Source organism: Mytilus edulis, chromosome 8, assembly GCF_963676685.1.
Source record: "Mytilus edulis chromosome 8, xbMytEdul2.2, whole genome shotgun sequence".
NCBI classification, from domain to species: Eukaryota; Metazoa; Mollusca; class Bivalvia; order Mytilida; family Mytilidae; genus Mytilus; species Mytilus edulis.
The window spans coordinates 7,398,662-7,419,027 of NC_092351.1; the positions used below are offsets into that span (position 1 = coordinate 7,398,662).

The 20,366-nt window shown below is 31.8% G+C and overlaps 1 protein-coding gene across 1 annotated transcript in view; it reads left to right on the forward strand.

Annotated features, from left to right (window-relative positions):
* The first annotated feature begins 12,337 nt into the window (after positions 1-12,337).
* LOC139484710 (uncharacterized) overlaps positions 12,338-20,366 on the forward strand; it is a 33,597-nt gene continuing 25,568 nt past the window's right edge. Inside the window, exon 1 of the mRNA XM_071268584.1 lies at positions 12,338-12,881. Coding sequence (XP_071124685.1) covers positions 12,860-12,881 — 22 coding nt within the window. The 5' untranslated portion in view covers positions 12,338-12,859. The remainder of the gene's footprint in view (positions 12,882-20,366) is intronic.

The window sequence follows — 20,366 nt, forward strand, 5'->3', positions numbered from 1 at the left end:
GCGTTTTGTCTACAAAAGACTCACCAGTGACGCTCGAATCAAAAAAAAAAGTACGAAGTTGAATCTCATGTTTATAAAGTTTAAGAATTGTTTAATGCGAATACATTGACTTTTTTCTTTTTGTTAATGATTCAGTAAATATAACTAGGTAAAAATGCTGGTTTTAGTTTTAAAAAGAATAAAAAAAAAGAGTTGTATATTTAAAAGTGAAGATAAAATGGCAAAGTCATGACAACAATAGAAAAAAAACGGAAAATGAGACCTCAAAACAATGCACACACTAATAATGACTGTGAAACACGAATCCCGCCAAAATATCACATGTGATCTAATGATCTCCCCAAGAGTAAGCAGATCTAGTTCCGCCAGTGATATAACTTATTTTACGGAACATACAGTTGAGACAGATGGGAGGGTTCTTACTAAAAAAAAGCAATAGATTTTGTTATTGTTTGTAATATCTCTAACGTGTGCATTAGAAAATAATATCCCAAATTATAAATTTGTACTAGAAATGTTTTGTCATTTAAAATAGTTTAAATTAAGGCGACAGTACTTTACCGATGTTCATATCTCGTAGGACAGTAAAACAAGTCAAAGTAACAAACAAAAACTGAGGTAATCGCATGAAGCACAAAAGCATCGAAACTGGTTGGGTCAATCGAACTGTAAGGTACGTGAATTAGGGGTGTGTAGCGTCTAAGTCATTCTTGTTCAACCCTGCTTGTTAACTTGATAAATAGTTAAATTTGTCTTATATCAGTTGTTATAGACACAGGATTGACATTTTTTTCTCATAAAAATGTTTGTCAGACCGTTTAGTTCTTGCGGAGTATCCAGTAAGTCGCAATTTTAACTAGACGAATTAGGCGACAGGCAAAAAATGCATTCGTTAAACAAAACCGATAAATGGGGTGATCAATTTCTTCTTTACTTGATGATTATATAATGTATCTTTTCTGAGATTTCTATTTTTTCACCTACCTTCATTTTATATCCCGGTTTGTGTTTTGTTTTTTTTTTTCTGACAGAGACTTTTGATAATGTCTGCTGTACTTCTCCTCTCAACCGAAAAACTTTAATGAAACTCATGGGTCTGTTTTCGTGGTAACTTTGCTAAGATTTGTTTTCACATAATTTAATTGAGCTGTCTTGATAGGTTCTGATATATTTATCCTTTCTTTTGCTACATCCTAAATATCGATGCATATTGCTTCTAAATAAAGCAATATTTCTAAACAATCGCTGTGAAACGAGATCATTGCAAATAATGCTGGCGTTCGTCACACTGGTCCTCTTATCGTACGCACGTTTTAAAGCAAATATCCGATCTTTGCGGTTGGATCTTTTCTTCGTACAAACACGTTGTAACATATATCTCCTTCGTACAAACACGTTGTAAATACATCTTCTTCGTACAAACACGTTGTAATTACATCTCCTTCGCACAAACACGTTGTAATTACATCTCCTTCGTACAAACACGTTGGAATTACACCTCCTTCGTACAAACACGTTGTAATTACATCACTTTCGTACAAACACGTTGTAACTACATCTCCTTCGTACGGACACGTTGTAATTACATCTCGAATGAATTTTGCCTTGTCACTCGTGTGCGTTAACTTTAAACAACGTAAATAACCAAACTTTGAATCAGTATTACGCATGCAGTTCTAAAGCGGCACGGCGTTTATCGGTTCTATCAGTTATTGCATCTGCGATATATGTCCAGTTTTAATTTCAAATTGATTTATGTATTGTTCTATAGCTGCCGTTTTCATCTTTACCTCTAAACCCTGATAGCTGACTAATCTGCGTTTCCTTTATCTGCAAGTACAGATTTTGCATCAAGTCCTCCGATAAAAATATGGTTAATATTTTTAAACAATCAGTTCGCTTCTCCGTCAAAACAAGAACTGTGTCAATATAAAACAAAATCTGGCCTACTTTTGTCATGGCGGTTTTTAAATGAACAATGGATGTCGGTATGGTGGTTTTTAAAAGAACATTGGATGTGGATATGGCGGTTTGTAAAAGAACATTGGATGTCGATATGACGGTTTTTAACAGAACATTTGATATCAATTGTGGTTATAAAACCGTGGCATCTTGTTTTGTTGTATGACAGTAATTTACAAGGCGAATGGGTGTCGAATTAAAATAAGGTTTGTTGCTGTCCTGGTTGTCTGTACTCGGACATTGGTATTCGTCGAGGTTTTTTTTTACTTTTTAAGGGGATTTTTGTTATTTCTATTCTGTGCTAACCTCAAGCACTTGTTTTACGCTGCTGGTTTAACAAACTTAACATAAGCTGGTATAGTATTTCTGTATGCAGTTTCTACAAGTACTATTAGATGACATGTTAACATACGTAGGTGAGTGATATGAAATTTCCTTTCTTTTTTTATATTTTAAGTACAAGGCGACCCCTTCTGTTTTAAGTTTGAATCAAAGATGGGGTAATGATGCTTTAAACAAAGTTAAGTTATATAACTGCATTGGAGTTTTGGAGCTATTAGAATATACACTCTGTTATTTTAACACCTTTATGGTTTGGGAAACAGTGCAATAGGTTTTAGCAATAATAAAAGTAACCACGTCAATATCTTTACCTTAAGATTCTCCGTTGGATTTCTAAAGTTAGAAAACATTGGCAAGGACAAAAAGAACATTCAAAAACATAGACTAAAAGAAGATTTAAGTTATTAGTTAAAGAGATAGCAAAGACAAAATCAGATCAGCAAACGCTACAAAAACAGGTGTCTTTACAGTAAGACATCCGTATATTGGGTATAGGCACATATGGGAAGTTAAGAAAGGTTCTTGATTAATAAAGGCAACAGTAGTATACTGCTGTTCGAAATTCATAAATCGATTGAGAAAAAAAAACTAAAACTGAGGGCAAACCGTCTTCAAAATTTTACAGTTGAAAAACGAAACCTGCATAAGAAAGCTTTTATTACTGTGTTGCTACAGCTTCATCATACGAATATCGTTGTACAAGATGAATTGAAAGGTTTTAATAACAGGATGACGTTTAGATAACAATACATAATTCACTAAAGATAAGAGAAGAAGTAGTATAAATAATAAAGATCTGCTGTTACGTGCAGGCTGCATTAGCCTTCACAAACAAAGAACCGGACAAATTTTGAAATATTTAAGAATAGGGTGTCTTTTATCTAACAGTACTTCCGTATAACTATATTTTACCTACATAGTTTAAATATCAAATTTCATGAAATAATCTATTTCTATATTGAATTCTGACTTTTGCTAAATATATTGGTATAGAAAAAAGACGGTATTATTTAAATTCTATCAGATATCCATTACCCAAACTAACAGTATGTGTTGTGTTTGTAATTATTAAAGAATCGGAGAAACATCGTGTTGTTTACTTCATGAGAAATAAGACAACACCTAATTACCATACCAATACTTTCTCTCGAATATCAGTGTCAATTGTTGAATTTGTATTTTAATTTTGCTTTAAAAATGATTACCTATAAAAATAAAAAACCAGGTTTCTTTTTATTTCTAAATCCTTTTTATTTAATCTTAAGAATAACTGAAATTCTTTTAAAGATTTAATGTTTGTTTCTAGATTTTGTTTTAATTCCAACACTTAGTCAAATGGGAAAACTTTTTACATTATGGATAGAAATTATGCATAATAATCGCGGTATTCAATTTGTTTTGAAACGACATGTATTTCACCAATTATATCTTCTGACAAAATAATATTAGTTACATACTATGTAACGAATTCATCTTACCGACTATCTTAACGTGTCAAAGTTAGACTAGTGGCCTATCAAAATGATCAAGTCTTCAATACTGTTAGCATTAAGAAACTACTTTCATTGATCCTACAAAAAAATATGCAAACAATAACAACGTGTTAGGTTTAAATGTGTTTAAATAATTTATTTCAATCTTAATCATCAATTTCTTCGTCTGTTGAAACCTTTTGGATTTTTCCTCAGTACCGTTTTGTTTTTATAAAGGGACGTAACACAATACTAACCGTGTATGAAATAAGCCCCGCCTCTCTTCTTACCTAATATGGAATATAAAGTGACGTAACACCACTACTAACCGTGTATGAAATAAGCCCCGCCTCCCTACTAACCTAATATCAAATATTCACGGTTTGCACTCGGACGCTTTTAACCAATCATATTCCTTGAAATGTATAGAAGGTAAGATACATGATTTTCTTTACAAATGATCTTTAATTCATTCTGTAGTCTTTTGAAATTATGTTAAGTAATATTGATGGTTGTCTTTGCAATTGTATTATATATAAAGTCATCATAGATACCATGATTGAAATTTTATTTTTACGCCAGACGTGCGTTTCGTCTATAAAAGACTCATCGGTGAGGCTCTAATCAAAACATAATGATATCAATTTGATAACAGTTTCAGATTTTGAGAATTCATTTTATGTATTAAAACACGATTATTTCGTTCTTACCAATTTACATTTGTTAGTGTATGATCTATGATTTTAAAGTTTAAGAATTGTTTTATGCGAATACATTGATTTAGTCTTTCTTTTTGTTAATATTTCATTAAATATAACTAGGTCATAGCAACAATAGAAAAATAACAAAACCGAAAACGACACCTGAAAACAATGCATACACTATTAATGAATGTGAAACACGAACCCCGCCAAAATATCACATGTGATCTAATGATCTCCCCAAGAGTAAGCAGATCTAATTCCGCCAGTGATATCACTTATGTTACGGAACATAAAGTTGCGACAGATGGGAGGGTTCTTACTAAAAACAATATATTTCGTTTTTGAATGTAAATAATATCTCTAACGTGTGTATTAGAAAATAATATCCCAAATTATAAATGTGTACTAAAAATGTTCTGTCGTTTAAAATAGTATAAATTAAGGCGACAGTAGTTTACCGATTTTCATATCTCGTAGGACAGTAAAACAAGTCAAAGTAACAAACAAAAACTGACTAGTGAGGTAATCGCATGAAGCCCAAAAACATCGAAACTGGTTGGGTCAATCGTAATGTAAGGTACATGAATTAGGTGTGTGTAGTGTTTTTAAAGTCATTCTTGTTCAACCCTGCTTGTTAACTTGAGAAATAGTTAACTTTGTCTTATATCAGTTGTTGTAGAAAGAGGATTGACACTTTTTCTCATAAGAATGTTTGTCAGACCGTTTAGTTCTTGCGGAGTATCAAATAAGTCGCAATTTTAACTAGGCGAATTAGGCCAATACTGCATTCGTGAAACAAAACCGATAAATGGGGTGATCAATTTCTTCTTTACTGGATGATTATATAATGTATCTTTTCTGAGATTTCTATTTTTTCACCTATCTTCCTTTAATATCCCGGTTTGTAGTTTTTTTTTCTTGTTCTGACAGAGACTTTTGATGAAGTCTTTTGTACTTCTCTTCTCAACCGGAACAATTTAATGAAACTCATGGTTCTGTTTTCATGGTAACTTTGCTATGATTTTTTTCACCTGATCTAATTGATCTGTGCTGATAGGTTCTGGTATATTGATCCTTACTTCTGCTACATCCTTAAAGTCAATGCAAATTGCCTCTAAATTAAGCAATATTTCTAAAAAAATCTCTGTGTAACAAGAACATTTCAAATAATGATGGCGTTCGTTGCATTGGTCCTATTATCAAACGCACGTTTTAAAGCAAGTATACGATCTTTGCGGTTGGACCTTTCTACGTACAAACACGTTGTAAATACATCTCCTTCGTACAAACACGTTGAAATTACATATCCTTCGTATAAACACGTTGTTATTACATCTCCTTCATACAAACACATTGTAATTACATCTCCTTCGTACAAACACGTTGTAATTGCATCTCCTTCGTACAAACACGTTGTAATTGCATCTCCTTCGTACAAACACTTTGTAATTACATCTCCTTCGTACAAACACGTTTTAATTGCATCTCCATCGTACAAACACATTGTAATAACATCTCCTTCGTACAAACACGTTGTAATTACATCTCCTTCGTCAAACACGTTGTAATTGTATCTCCTTCGTATAAACACGTTGTTATTACATCTCCTTCGTACAAACACGTTGTTATAACATCTCCTTCGTACAAACACGTTGTAATTACATCTCCTTCGTACAAACACGTTGTAATTGAATCTCCATCGTACAAACACGTTGTAATAACATCTCCTTCGTTCAAACACGTTGTTATTACATCTCCTTCGTACAAACACGTTGTAATTGCATCTACGTCGTACAAACACTTTATAATTGCATCTTCTTCGTACAAACACGTTGTGGTTACATCTCCTTCATACAAACACGTTGTAATTGCATCTCCTTCGTACAAATACGTTGTAATTACATCTCCTTCGTACAAACACGTTGTTATTATATCTCCTTCGTAAAAACACGTTGTTTATTCATTTCGAATAAATTTTGATGTATCACTCGTGTGTGTTAACTTTTAAGAACGTAAATAACCAAACTTTGAACAGTATTACGCATGTAATTCTAAAGCGACACGGCGGTTATCGGCCCTATCAGTTATTTGATCTGCGATAAATGTCCAGTTTTGATTTTCAAATTGATTTATGTATTGTTCTGTAGCCGACGTTTTCATCTTTACCTCTAAACACTGATAACTAACTAATCTCCGTTTCTTTTATCTGCAAGTACAGATTTTACATCAAGTCCTTCGATAAAAATATGGTAAATATTATTAAACGATCATTTCGCTTCTCCGTCAAAAGAAAAAATGTGTCAATATAAAACTGAATCTGTCCTACTTTTGTCATGGCGGTTTTTAAAAGAACATTGGATGTCAATATGGTTGTTTTTAAAAGAACATTGGATGTCAATATCGCTGTTTTTAAAAGAACATTGGATGTCGATATGGTGGGTTTTAAAAAAAATATTGAATGTCGATATGCGGTTTTTAAAAGAATATTTGATATCGATTGTGGTTATAAAACGGTGGCATCTTGTTTTGTTGTATGACAGTGGTTTACAAGGTGAATGGTTGTCGAATTAAAATAAGGCTTGTTGCTGTCCTGGTTATCTGTACTCGGAAATTTGCATTTGTCGAGGTTTTTATTACTTTTTAAAGGGATTTTTGTTACTACATTTTTTCTGTTCTGTGCTAACCTCGAGAACTTGCTTTACGCTGCTGGTTTAACAAACTCAACATAAACTGGTATAGTATTTCTTTATGCAGTTTCTACAAGTACTGTTATATATATAAGTTCGTTCAGGTAATAACGTAAAGGTAACACGAATGGGTCCAGAGTAAACGTATGCCCCACTCGCACATCATTTTCTATATGTTCAATTGACTGTAAAATTGGGGTTAAAACTGTAATTTGGCATTAAATTAAAAAGATCATATCATATAGAACATGTGTCCTGAGGACCAAAGTGATTGGACACCAAATTCATCAAAAACTACATTGATCAAAACTTTAACCTAAAACGAGACATACAGACGGACAGACGAAAATACGGAAGAATGGACGGATGCACAGACCGAAAAACGTAATGCCTCTAGGGTTAGGCACACTTACAATACTTCTCTCGTTTCCATTATCAGCAAATTATCTTTCTGAATCAATCAGTTAATAATGACAGTTTTTTTAAGAACGTTGCAATTATTCTTTTCCATCGAAATCAGTTTTCTCTTTTGATAAATGTAGTTTGCAGGAAATTGTGGTTGAAGCGTTCAGTTTTGATTAAAATGATTTTAACTTGTAAAACTCTACTTAGGTCACTGCACTATACCTATAGATGGTTGTTAAGCACGATACATTTTATTTACAACTGACACCAAGCTCCTGGTTTGATAATGCACACATAGAAGAACTATTAACTTATTAGCTAAACGTTTGCATAGCTTTCTGAAAACTTCAGAGAGAAATTCAATATGCAACTTAATAACATTGTTTGACAAGCATCATATAAATCCAGTCGGTCGACCAGACAAATCAACAGGACTGATTTACTACAACATAGAATGAATTCACATCGATTTGGAATACATAATTGTCGCTATGAGAGAAGCTACGTGGAAGACCAAGTAGACATTTTATAGTTTAAGGCGTCCACCATCTTAGGACGATATAAAGGTTGTTTATCATCAGTTGTATACCAATGTAACGAATTATAATAATAGCTATCAGAGGGTATTGCACAAAAAGTTGATCGTCGTGATAAAGCTTTACTGCTATGATACGGTCCAAAGCAATCATCAATCAGAAGTTTGTGTATTCAAGGATGTATATAGTCCTTGGTGTATTTAAATATTTGTCATAAGAGGAAAAACACTAATACTATAGAAAGATAGACAAATCTTACAAATCTGTGGTAATCAATATTAAGTTTGCTTCAGTCTGGAGTTGTCTGCCGTTTTGTATGTTATATAACTAAATTGTTGTGTTTTTTTAAATAATTCATTTGAAACTAAAATTGTACATAATTAAAAACGAAACTCTTTTGAATGAGAATTTATTACGGCGTAGTTTTTGTTTGAGGAACCAAATGTCGGTTTCTGATTGATATAGAATCCTTTGATTTTGAATATATCTTTCATTTAGCCTATTTGTTGTAAGAAATAAATGTTACAAGAAAGAAACTAGTTTGACCAACAAAACATATTTCTAGTTCAGTCGCCGTTATTTGAATAAAGCATACAAAATGCTCACATAACATTGATTCATCTTGTACACTTTTGTTCTTGTACAACTTTATAATAACCGAATATTAATGCATACATTATTTTTGCACTTATTCAAAAGGAATAATATTTTTGGGTTTTCAAAGCTGTGAGTAACCCAATTTCAGAACTATGTATTAAAACTGGGTTGAGTGTATGATCAAAAATAGTTCGGCTTGATTATATAAAATACACTTAAGTTTGAAATATTTATTAATCTGTATTTGTGTATATTTTCCTCAGCACAAAATTTTTTTTCTTCAAAAAGTGCTGTCACGTGTATCTGAAGTAAGCGTTTATTTTAGTATATGTTGTCGTAAGATTTTCTCTGAAACCAACAGTACAGGAGTACGCACTGTAAGACCTCTTAATAGCCTAAAAATGTAACATTTTACGAATTAGTAAAAGACGTAAACGTTAGTTACTTTCTAGAAGAAAAAAAATACTTATATCACATAAATATGTTTTTTTTAACAAAACAATGCACTTGTATTAGATACTAACACCATAAGTTCATGCATAATAAATACAATTTTCTCATCTTTAGTATTTAATTTGTTTTAAAATTCTAATAAATGTTTGTCTAAATTGAAAGAGGGCACACTTGTTTTTAGTCTTAATATCAAAACATGTGTTGTTTTTTATGTTAATACATAACATATATAAGAGATGAGACTGAGACTGAGCGCAAATACAGCCACTTCCATATCCTTTAGACAAAAACGAATCCATGACAACTCGTTCTAATGGCAATTCTTTCCATACCAAATCGCCCCATTTTCCTAAAATATCGCCCAGCTTATGTTTACCAAATCGTTCCACTTATGAAAAGGGTAAAATCCCATTGAAAATAGGTCTGACAACTTGCCACATTTACTTATGATGAAAAGAAAAACAACGATGAATTTACTAATGCCCACTCGCCCCACTTACCAGGGACAGTCTATACTAAGTTAATTTTTTCCTCCCTGGTGAATAATTATGCGATGCAATCCCGTTAAATATAGGTCGATCAACTCGCCTTCTTGAAAAGGATTTTGATTCCATTGATTAACGATATGCTAACTAGCCCCACTAATGAATAAAAAATATAAAGTTCTGGATTAAGGCATACCATCGCTTTTCTTACAATGATATATATGAATACTAGTAATTATGAAAACCTTAAAAATGCGTCTTGTTTTTTATTCTTTTCTTTTGGTTGAAAGAAAGAAGAAAGATATAAGTATCATTATTTTTTGTGACGTACGATGTTACAGGTTTGCAAATTAGGTGAGTTATGACAAGCACGTTATGACAGGTTGAACCTTTATTCAACTTTAAAGCACTCACCTAGAAACAATTTGAATCATTACTGAAGCTATATAGGATAACATATCATGATATGATACTGTAACAAACAAAAGGTAAAACATAAATTTAATAAGTATTATGAATGCATTGTAAACCTCAAATCATGACATAACATGTACTTGTCATTAATCAAATGAATGTAGAATTAATGAATTATCCTCCTTATAAACATGATGAATTTACACTTGTCATGTCAGTCTCTGAACCTTAAAACATCATAACGCTTTTTGATCTGAACTTGAATTGCATACAAATATTTTTTTTTTAAATGTCCTACAGTTTATTGTAATTGTCAAATATGAGAAACAACCAGGAGAATGTAAAGGTAATAACAATCTTTCAAGGCTGTATAACGAACCTAGTTCATAGGTCGCTTAACTAATAGAATATATATTGGTATCCTTTAATATTTAATCACCTATATATATGTAGGACTCTAAAGTGCGATGGTACTCTAAATTGCGATGGCCACGCTAAAGTGCGATGGGCTACGCTAAAGTACGATGGTGTCGCACGCTAAAGTGCGATGGTTGTTTGTTTGCTAAAGTACGATAGTATATCACGCTTAAGTGCGATGTACCAAAGGGTAAGGTTCGAGGGCTTTATAAAAAAAAAACGTTAAAGAACACTCAATGCAACAATAGCCCCTTTGTATTATCTTTTATTATAAGGTGTATACCATAGATTTGAAAGGCAGTATAATTTAAAAGTAGCCTTAAGTGAATAATTCTCAAAGACCGACCACGTTATAACTGCTAAAAAGGTAATTTAGGTGTCATAGAATACTATATTTTTCTTGCAAATGATTTTTTGACAACTCGTGCGTATTTCTTTTTGCCCGTACACAGCCTATCGCTTATGGGTACACCTCCCCTTACAATCGTCTTTTTTAAGTTAAAAGATACATAATTCAATTATTGTCGGAATATGTAACATTTATTTGTCTTATTTAAATGAGAGAGAAAGGCGATGTTTTCCGAGCTTAATTTTCTTCTTTTTTGTAGCAACTACACATCATGTTTTATTTTCAGGCAATGTACAAACTAATGTTTTAGACGATTAGTTATAACTTACGCATGAAAATATGTACCTTTAATATATTGTACACGTTACTTTTCAATAAAAGCGACATTTTAAAGAGAACCGCAAAATAAACTGCAACATAAACAATGATTTAAATGTATCCGTTCGCTTCCAATAAAAGCAGGATACAGGATATCTATGCGAATACTACTTGTACCTATTAAGCCTTTAGTAGAACGATCGACTGCAGCAGGTTACAAGTTCTTCCAGCTACCGAAATAAAACATATTTTCTCTAGCCGACAAAGCACGGTTAGATTTAGATTATCTAAGTTATTGGTTCAAAAGTTTTTAATTAAATATTTGTAATTTTTCTACCGGCGTGTTCATTTTCGGTTTGTATAAAAGACTGTTAACGTCATAATCAAACTACGTTTCTAACGTCTATACTTTCGCGGACCATCAGACTTTAGCGTATGGAAGAATAGCCCTTTAGCGTAGACAATCGCACTTTAGCGTGACCATCGTACTTTAGCGTCCCCATCGCACTTTAGAGTCCTACATATATATATAGCTAGTTCACACGTCGACCATGCGTCATATTTGTCTCCCGTACATAAACTTTTAAAAGGTAAGAAGTGTGATATAAAAATGGTTCATGTCGGCTTGGGATAAACCCAAATACATGTTTAAATTCTTGCTTTTTTTTTGTTCCACCTTGAGGGTTCTACATTTATTTAGTTAGCTGTTGTATGGACATAGTAAAGAGATTTCCTTTACATATTCGACCAATCAGGAGTTATAATTAGACTCCCCCCGTGATTTCACATAATTAGAAATGGAGGCGAGGGGGGAATTAGTATTATGCTATAAACGTTATCTTGAAATGTTGATGTCTCCTTCAGATTAACTTCGAACTCTTATTGCCCTGAGCAAGAGGCTGCACGTGTGTTAGATTTGTATATGTAGACATCATATGTTTTGCCTATTTGTAATTTATGATAATAAATTATAAAACCTACATTCTCATCAGACATTTACATGTACAGCCTTTCTATATAATATTCATATAAGTTTAATTTATCAAGCACATTTTTGGCATATCTTTTTGAAAAGATATATATCAAAATTAAGTCATCAATAATCAATGAACTTTTTACGATTTATTATTAACAAACTGGCTACTATCATAGAAAGTATTTAAACTGTATAGCGATACATAATTATTATGTTCTAAGGTGTGTGTTTTTTTATAACAGCACAAATGTTAGTACCAATGTCGAGAATATACACAGAGCTTCACAAATAGCGTTCAATATATTCTGATAACCTATTGGAATGGGATTATTTTAAGGATCAACAAGTTAATATAGATCGGATAAAAATTTACGTAATTATGCATAACATACGCTAACATGGCTAACACGTTTATAAATGTGAGTTATTCAACAATCAATGCTTTTCCTTTAATAACCACGTGATGTTGAAAGGCTCTGTAGAAATTATTTTTTTTTTGTAATATGTGTAATATTTTGAAGTTTTTGTCAACTTAAAATTATTGCATGTATAAAGGATTATACTTGTACATATTTGAAGAGCTGACGCGTACAGCTGGCGTAATATTTCAATTCAATCATCTAATACGTTGTGACAAAGCCAGAGTCCCGTCATCATTCATTGTTATGATAAACTGTTCTTAGACTTATTGTATTGTGTATATACTGATAACCAGAGGTATTGGACAGACAATCTTATCATCATGGATTTTAAAACTTTTACAAGTAAGTTTTTATTTACTTACACTAATTTTTTAAGTGCATTTTGATTTTCAATTTAACATGAATGTTCAGGATATGAGGCGCCTGTGCAGTAGTTTGTAGGTCAAAATAGCAGTTATTTTTATGTATAAGTAGTTACACAAGAGGCATTTTATGCAATAGATAGATATACACTTCCTGTAATTGATATTAAAGATCAGTTGATTAAAATACCAACGTATTATTTTTCTGATTGATTTACTTTTTGTCGAGTGGCAAGTATTTCATGCATATTCAGTACATTTATTAATTTTAAGATTTATTATGTGTAGTCCATACACGTTCCAACTTTAATGTTTTAGATGAGTTGACACAAACTTTAAACTATACCTTCAATTTGAATTTTGACTAGAATTACTGGAAAGAAATGAGCTCAGTGCATAAATTGTTTTGTTCTTTAAACATAATGACAGAGGCCAGTTTAACAGACATTACCATAATTAACAAGAAAAGGAAATCTCTCAAAACGTGCAAAACGCTTAAAGTCATTTGAAACCTAGTATGAAACGCGTGATAATAATGTTCATGAAAATATTTAACCAGTCTGAACGCTTGCATTTCTTTAAGCACTTTCTTCTGCTTGTATTGCGAATCAATTAATGAATCAACTAAAACCCAAAATGAGATGTAGTAATATAGATTGATCGGCAGTAAAAGCTTGTCAAAATTGCGTTTCCGTTTGTATCTGCAAAATGTATTTATTCGTGCCATGTCCGGCCAGAATGCGGATTTTGAAATACCATGCAGAGCCACTCTCTTAGATCATTTTTCAACAACTCTTTGATGAATGTGCATGTAACCTGTTGCAAACCTGATTTCTTTTCCATTTCAAACAAACCAACGTGTTCCAGTAGCAAATTATATTTCCGGCAAATCCCCCCGATCGATCTCTTAATTGTTGCAGTACATAAAGAACGACCATTCATCTTTTAGGCTGCTAAACTTTAGCCCTATCGTAGTTTTATCCTTAATTACCCTGTTTTAATAAATAATCAAAAATAATATAACGTTTTAGAAGAGATTGTCAGCAATGGAATAAACTTCATAATTATTGAACTCAAACTTGTAAAAAGATTTTTTTTTTTTTGCATTTATGATTTTTCTGAAGAAGAAAAAATGTAACACTTACAGTTAAGTCATGATTTGCTAACATTAAAATTTTAATATGATTATTATAGTATTAAAGTTTTACTGTGTAATGTGTCAAACATTGTCAGGTAAGAACGGACATTTGACGGTTTTAGTCATTAATGTATTTTTTTACATCGTGTAATTTTAGTCATGCTTTTTGTTGGCAAGACGCGATTAATTCATTTAATATCTTATTATTATATATACACATGGCAAAAAGTATTGCAACACCTTGGTTTTTTAAAACTTGAAACATCAGCCTCTTTTTTTTTTGGATGAAATATAATTAAATATTTGTATAATATTATTGAAACATAGTTTATGATAACATTGGCATTTAAACGAACAAAATATGTTTGAAATTTTTTTTTTTTATATAAACACAATTTTAAAAATAAAATGAAGGGTTTTTTGTATAAAAAAAATGCATTTCACAACTTTTACTGTAGTCGAACTTTACAATGTCAGACATTTCAAATTTAATCTTCAGATGACTGTTCACATCATGGGTGATCGTAATACGTCAAAGAATAAGTACGTTGTGTGCAGCCTCCATTCAATTGGATAACTGCATCATAACGACTTCTGGTTCCTGCCATAAATCGACTAGTTTGTTGCTAAGGTAGCAGCAACCATTTCTGATGAAGGACATTGTTTATTTCATGATGTGTTTGAACTGGGTTGTCCTTTCGCGCACTCTCTGCCCAATAGTGTCCCATATATGCTCGATATGGTTCAAACCCGGGCTACGATCGGGCCAAAGAAGATGAACCGAATTCTATTGGAACATTGGCTGCCCTACATTGTATACGGACAACTGTGTGTCTGTTCGTAAGCAAAGGTCTGCGAAATGGTCTTATCGCACGATAACCAGTAGCGATGAGTCAATCTCGAACAGTTCTTGTTAAAAGGCTCCTGTATACCCACCACTCTCTTTTCAGGATTGTATTGTATGCAATGGGTTTTCATTCTGGCCAACCTTCATTATGCCCGATTTTCCCTAGCAAATGGTATAGGGGGTCTTCGTTATCTCGGAAGGTCTTCAACATCGTTTATTGCCTGATTTTTATTCTCAAAACGACTTATAGTGGTATGGTGATGACCAAAAATACGTGCAGTTGTTACAGCGACATCCCTGCTTCTCTCATGCCATGGCCAACTATTGTCCTCAGTGTAAGCCAGTACGAGTTATCGCGCATGATTTTGATTTCTTATCCGTCTGATCAGTCTTTTCTGTGTGTGATATCTTATCAAGACAACATGCTGAGTTTGTAAAGACAATGTTGACACTCGTAAATAATTTGACTACCCTAAGTAAACACTACATTTGTATTATAAATATATGACACTGTAGCATGCTAGGTTCCGCGGCATGAATACGAGTTGTATAAAGATTATAAACTGGCTTTATTTCCCGAAAGATATGACAATTCGATTTTACCGAATATCAAACCATGCATACAAAATAAAAAGTCGAAAAAGGACAAATATGATTACCAAACATATATATATATCTTTCGACGTAAACCCGAATATGAGACAGCGTAGAATTTGAATATACATACACAAACACAAACTCATTGCAACATTTTGCTTTTTTATTAAAAGAATAAATTCAGTCTTTATTAAAAGAATAAATTCAGTCTCTGATTTTACTCTTATTTTCAGTTACCTCCCAGAATTGTTTGTTTATCAATATTTGCTCTAACTTTTCAGCCAAGATTTCTGAGAGAAAAATTGGCCTTCAACACTAAATGCTTTTAATAGTACGTTTGCCCGCGACGATGCAGTTTAATAGTACTTTTGCCCGCGACGATGCAGTTTGTTTATAAATCACAATGGAAAACACGCTACAGTACATCAACGTATTGTCCTTTAAATAGCATTAATTTTGCTATGTGAAAAAAAAGACAAATGTCGTATTAATAATGAATAAGTATAAATGTACAGATAAATTTTCAAATTTCTTTAAAAATGTCTTCAGTTAAGACAAACTGTTAAGCGATTTGAAAAGCAGCGTCTTCTATGTAAAATAAGATTGCAGATTTTGGCACTTCTATCACATTCACTGGCTACCTATAAAACAATAGACAATTTTTCAAATTGGATTAGGTTTTTTTAAGTTTGGATGTTCCGAAGTGACAAAGTTTTTCTATAAAAGATCAGTTTGCAGACGATCTTAGAATGGACAGTATATCAATACATATTTCTCAGTTTCAACAATATTTATACACGCTTCATATGTTCGTTGATGGATGGCAATGTCTCTCACTTACAATAATGGTATAGTCTTAGATTACTTTTTTTATATAGATATAAGCCAATCGAAGCACATACTAATGAATTTATATACTGATATTATCAAATTTTCCTAAAACCGTGCAGAAAGTCCCACAGAAAAAGTGTTTACAATAATGTTCCGAGTATAATATATAAAAAAGGGGGGAATACCCTACCCGGAAAATAATATTACTGATATGTATAGGAAAGTTTAAACCACGGAACTGACTGAACTTGACAGTGTTATCTGAAATTCACAACAGGTGATCAAATGAATGATGACATTTGTGAACTTCACACGGATATCTTTAGAAAACATGCTAATCGAAACAACAGGGGTCGCAGGCATCTGTTTGTATGTATTATACTAAATTTTAACGATTCCAACTATCTCATTCATTCGATAAATAAAAAAATAAAAAAATCTGCAAATACATGTACAATATAAATGCAAGAAGATTTCCGGGGATGAGTTGGTATGAGTTCCAATGAGACAGCTCTCCCTAAACTTTACCTTAACAGAACAATAATTAAAATAAGTTTCCTTTTTAGTACAAATTTTACATAAATGTTTAAGTATAAAATTAAATATATTTCCCGATAGAAACTTCTGAAAGGAGAGAGACAAATTAAAATTAATTATATATACATAAAATTGATGAAAGAAAATTTGACGTTTCAGATTTCATTCCAAGTACATCTACTACAAAAGATCTTCTGAAAGTGTTACTGCATCTGAAAAATTTAAGATAATGACACTTTTCCTGTTTCATCAAAACTAATTGGTCTTTTTAGAACATGAACATAATATATATAAAATAATTATGTATCTATTACTTCTATGTAAATCAGATGAGCATGTTTAAGTATCAAAATTGTTTAGTTACGGCCGCCTAATTATTTTAAAAAAACTTTTAAAAAGATATGTAAGAAAATTGCAAAAAAAAAAAAATCATTTTAGATGGGATTTCAATTTTTTTATACGCTTTAAAAACATCCAAAAGTCTGAGTTAATGTAGTAGTGAAAGATTTTATATTATCAAAAATAAAGAAAACTGACGGCTGGACAAAAAAATTCTTTTAAAATTAAAAGTTACACTTCTTTTACTTTATTTACTGAATTTTTAAATTCATGATATAAAACATTGTATTAAATGTATAAATATTTTATATGCAAATAGATTAAACTTTGTTTTAAATTTGTGACTTGTGATCGAGCGATTTACTTGGTAGGACCATGGAAGTACTATATCAATATAATACTTCCATGGACTTAGAATTTTTCTCGCAATCTTCAAACAATGACAATAACTCCAGTTTTGGATAAAAAAAGGCCCCGATTCATTAAATTTTCTAAAATATCTAATATATATCATTGGAAAGAGTATAAAGCAAAGAATATATATTTATGCCAATGAATTTATTTCTAAAAATAGTGAAAGATGTAATCATATATGAAAACTCCTTTGCAAACGTTTTTGATTTTGAATTATATAAGGTAATAGGGAATGAACCACTTTTTTAAAAATGAAAATGACCGTAACTTCTGCTATCCCGTTTCAATTATAAAATATGTCATTAGAAAGCTAAGAAAATGCATTTTCTAATGTGATGCCAATGAAAAAGATATTTATTTTTGTTTACTGTCAGCTAACCAAAATTCAATATTTCCTTTAATAATCTATAGTAAATTTATCGATATCGATTGCGATCAAATTTAGCGCATGCGCACTGCGGGTGCTGATAATAGTTGCGTATGTGATAATCTGCCATCTTGCTGCAGTTAAGAGTTGTCGAGGACCCATTACAAGGTGTCAATCACATAACTTTAAAAACTTTGTTATTTAAAGTGTTGAAAACAATGAGGATAAAAACGTCTGTTTTGCTGTTTACGGGTACAGTAGCTGGATGTGCAGATACAAACTTATCGAGTTGATATTTATTGATTAAACTCAGGTGAAACTTAAATAATGTTTAACTTATTCTATTTTTACCAAATTATACCACAAAAGAATAAAGTGTGTTTTTTAATTTCAATTTCAATTTGGTGTTGCAATACTTTTTTCCATGTGTATAGTTACTAACTACCAAATTGTACGTTATTTTGAAAGCTAAAACACTTTAACAGTCAGTTTGTTTTAAAAAAAATATTATGATTTTTTTGAAGAAGAAAAAATGTAACACTAACAGTTAAGTCATGATTTGCTAACATTAAAATTTTAATATGATTATTATAGTTTTGACTATGTAATGTGTCAAACATTGTCAGGTAAGAACGGACGTTTGACGGTTTTAGTCATTAATGCATTGTTTTACATCGTGTAATTTTAGTCATGCTTTTTGTTGGCAAGACGCAATTAATTTATTTAGTATCTTATTATTATATAGTTACTAAATACAAAATTGTACAGTTACTGTAGATTACCTTAGCCGTATTTGGCACAACTTTTTGGAATTTTGAGTCCTCAATGCTCTTCAACTTTTTATTTATTTGGCTTTTTGAACTATTTTGATCTGAGCATCACTGATGAGTCTTATGTAGACGAAACGCGCGTCTGGCGTATAAAATTATAATCCTGGTACTTTTGATAACTATTTACACCACTGGGTCGATGCCACTGCTGGTGGACGTTTCGTCCCCGAGGGTATCACCAGCCCAGTAGTCGGCACTTCGGTGTTGACATGAATATCAATTATATGGTCATTTTTATAAATTTTCTGTTTACAAAACTTTGAATTTTTCGGAAAACTAAGGATTTTCTTACCACAGTAGATTACCTTAGCCGTATTTGGCACAACTTTTAGGAATTTTGAGTCCTCAATGCTCTTCAACTTTTTATTTATTTGGCTTTTTGAACTATTTTGATCTGAGCGTCACTGATGAGTCTTATGTAGACGAAACGCGCGTCTGGCGTATAAAATTATAATCCTGGTACTTTTGATAACTATTGTACGTAATTTTGAAAGCTCAAACTCTTTAACAGTTAGTTTGTTTTAAAAAATATATCGTAGTCTATTAAAAACATGGTGATGACAATATCTCAAATAACATTTTTTTTTAAATCTCGTTAAGATAGATTTATATATATATATTTAATGAAAAAATGACAAGGTGTTTTATAATTTCTGTCACTGTATCTTCCAAGATATTTCTCTTTTTTAAGTGTTTTTGATAGATATATTCATATATTTATAACAGCAGGATCGTTTTGTAAATAATGAGATATATACATAAGTTATAATTAATGATTCGTTGTTTTTTACCAATTATTTATTTCTTATCCTTTACCTCGGTAAATCAATTAAGAAACTTCAGTTTCAACCCCTCAGACAAAGTTAAACCGTAGATACTTTTGAATGTAGTTTAGGTTTGCTCGTGCCTAGTGTGCTTAAAAATACCCTTGCAGATTTTGATGTTGCAGTAATAATTCATGACAGTAATTGAAGAAACATTTTCGTTTCAAGATACTATGTTTTAAGCCGTACATACAAAAGAAACCTTTTAAAGGTTGTTTGAAAAGTGTGACCCGTGGTAACTAGTACTATCTATTCTGTTTGCACTTAGTACAAGGTAACGGACAAAAGATGTATTAACAGAGATAAGTAATTACGTCAGTAATACGTTTGTTAAAGTAAGCTTCCTAAGCATTATTAGGAAGCAGATTTTAAATGATGTGTGAAAATAAGCGACACAATCGTACTACTGATTTTTGTGAATTATGTTTCTTAAAGTTGGATATGTCTTAATATAAATCAATAATCTGAGGTTTTTGGATAACGACTTTTTAAAAATAGATACATATAGTCATTAGCAAAGTAAGTGTTATAATACCTCTTGTGGGAGAAATGTGGTCAAGTGAGCTTTTCTCATCACGTGGCATCCGTAGTCTGTCGTATCTAGTTTTAAAAATGTGTCCGATGACACACCGTCCGCCAATCAGCATACAAATGTAGCTAAAATCAGAATGTATGGTAAAATGTATGGTAAAATGCAAGAAGATAGAAATTTAAGTTGGCAAAACTATCATCAAGGCAAGA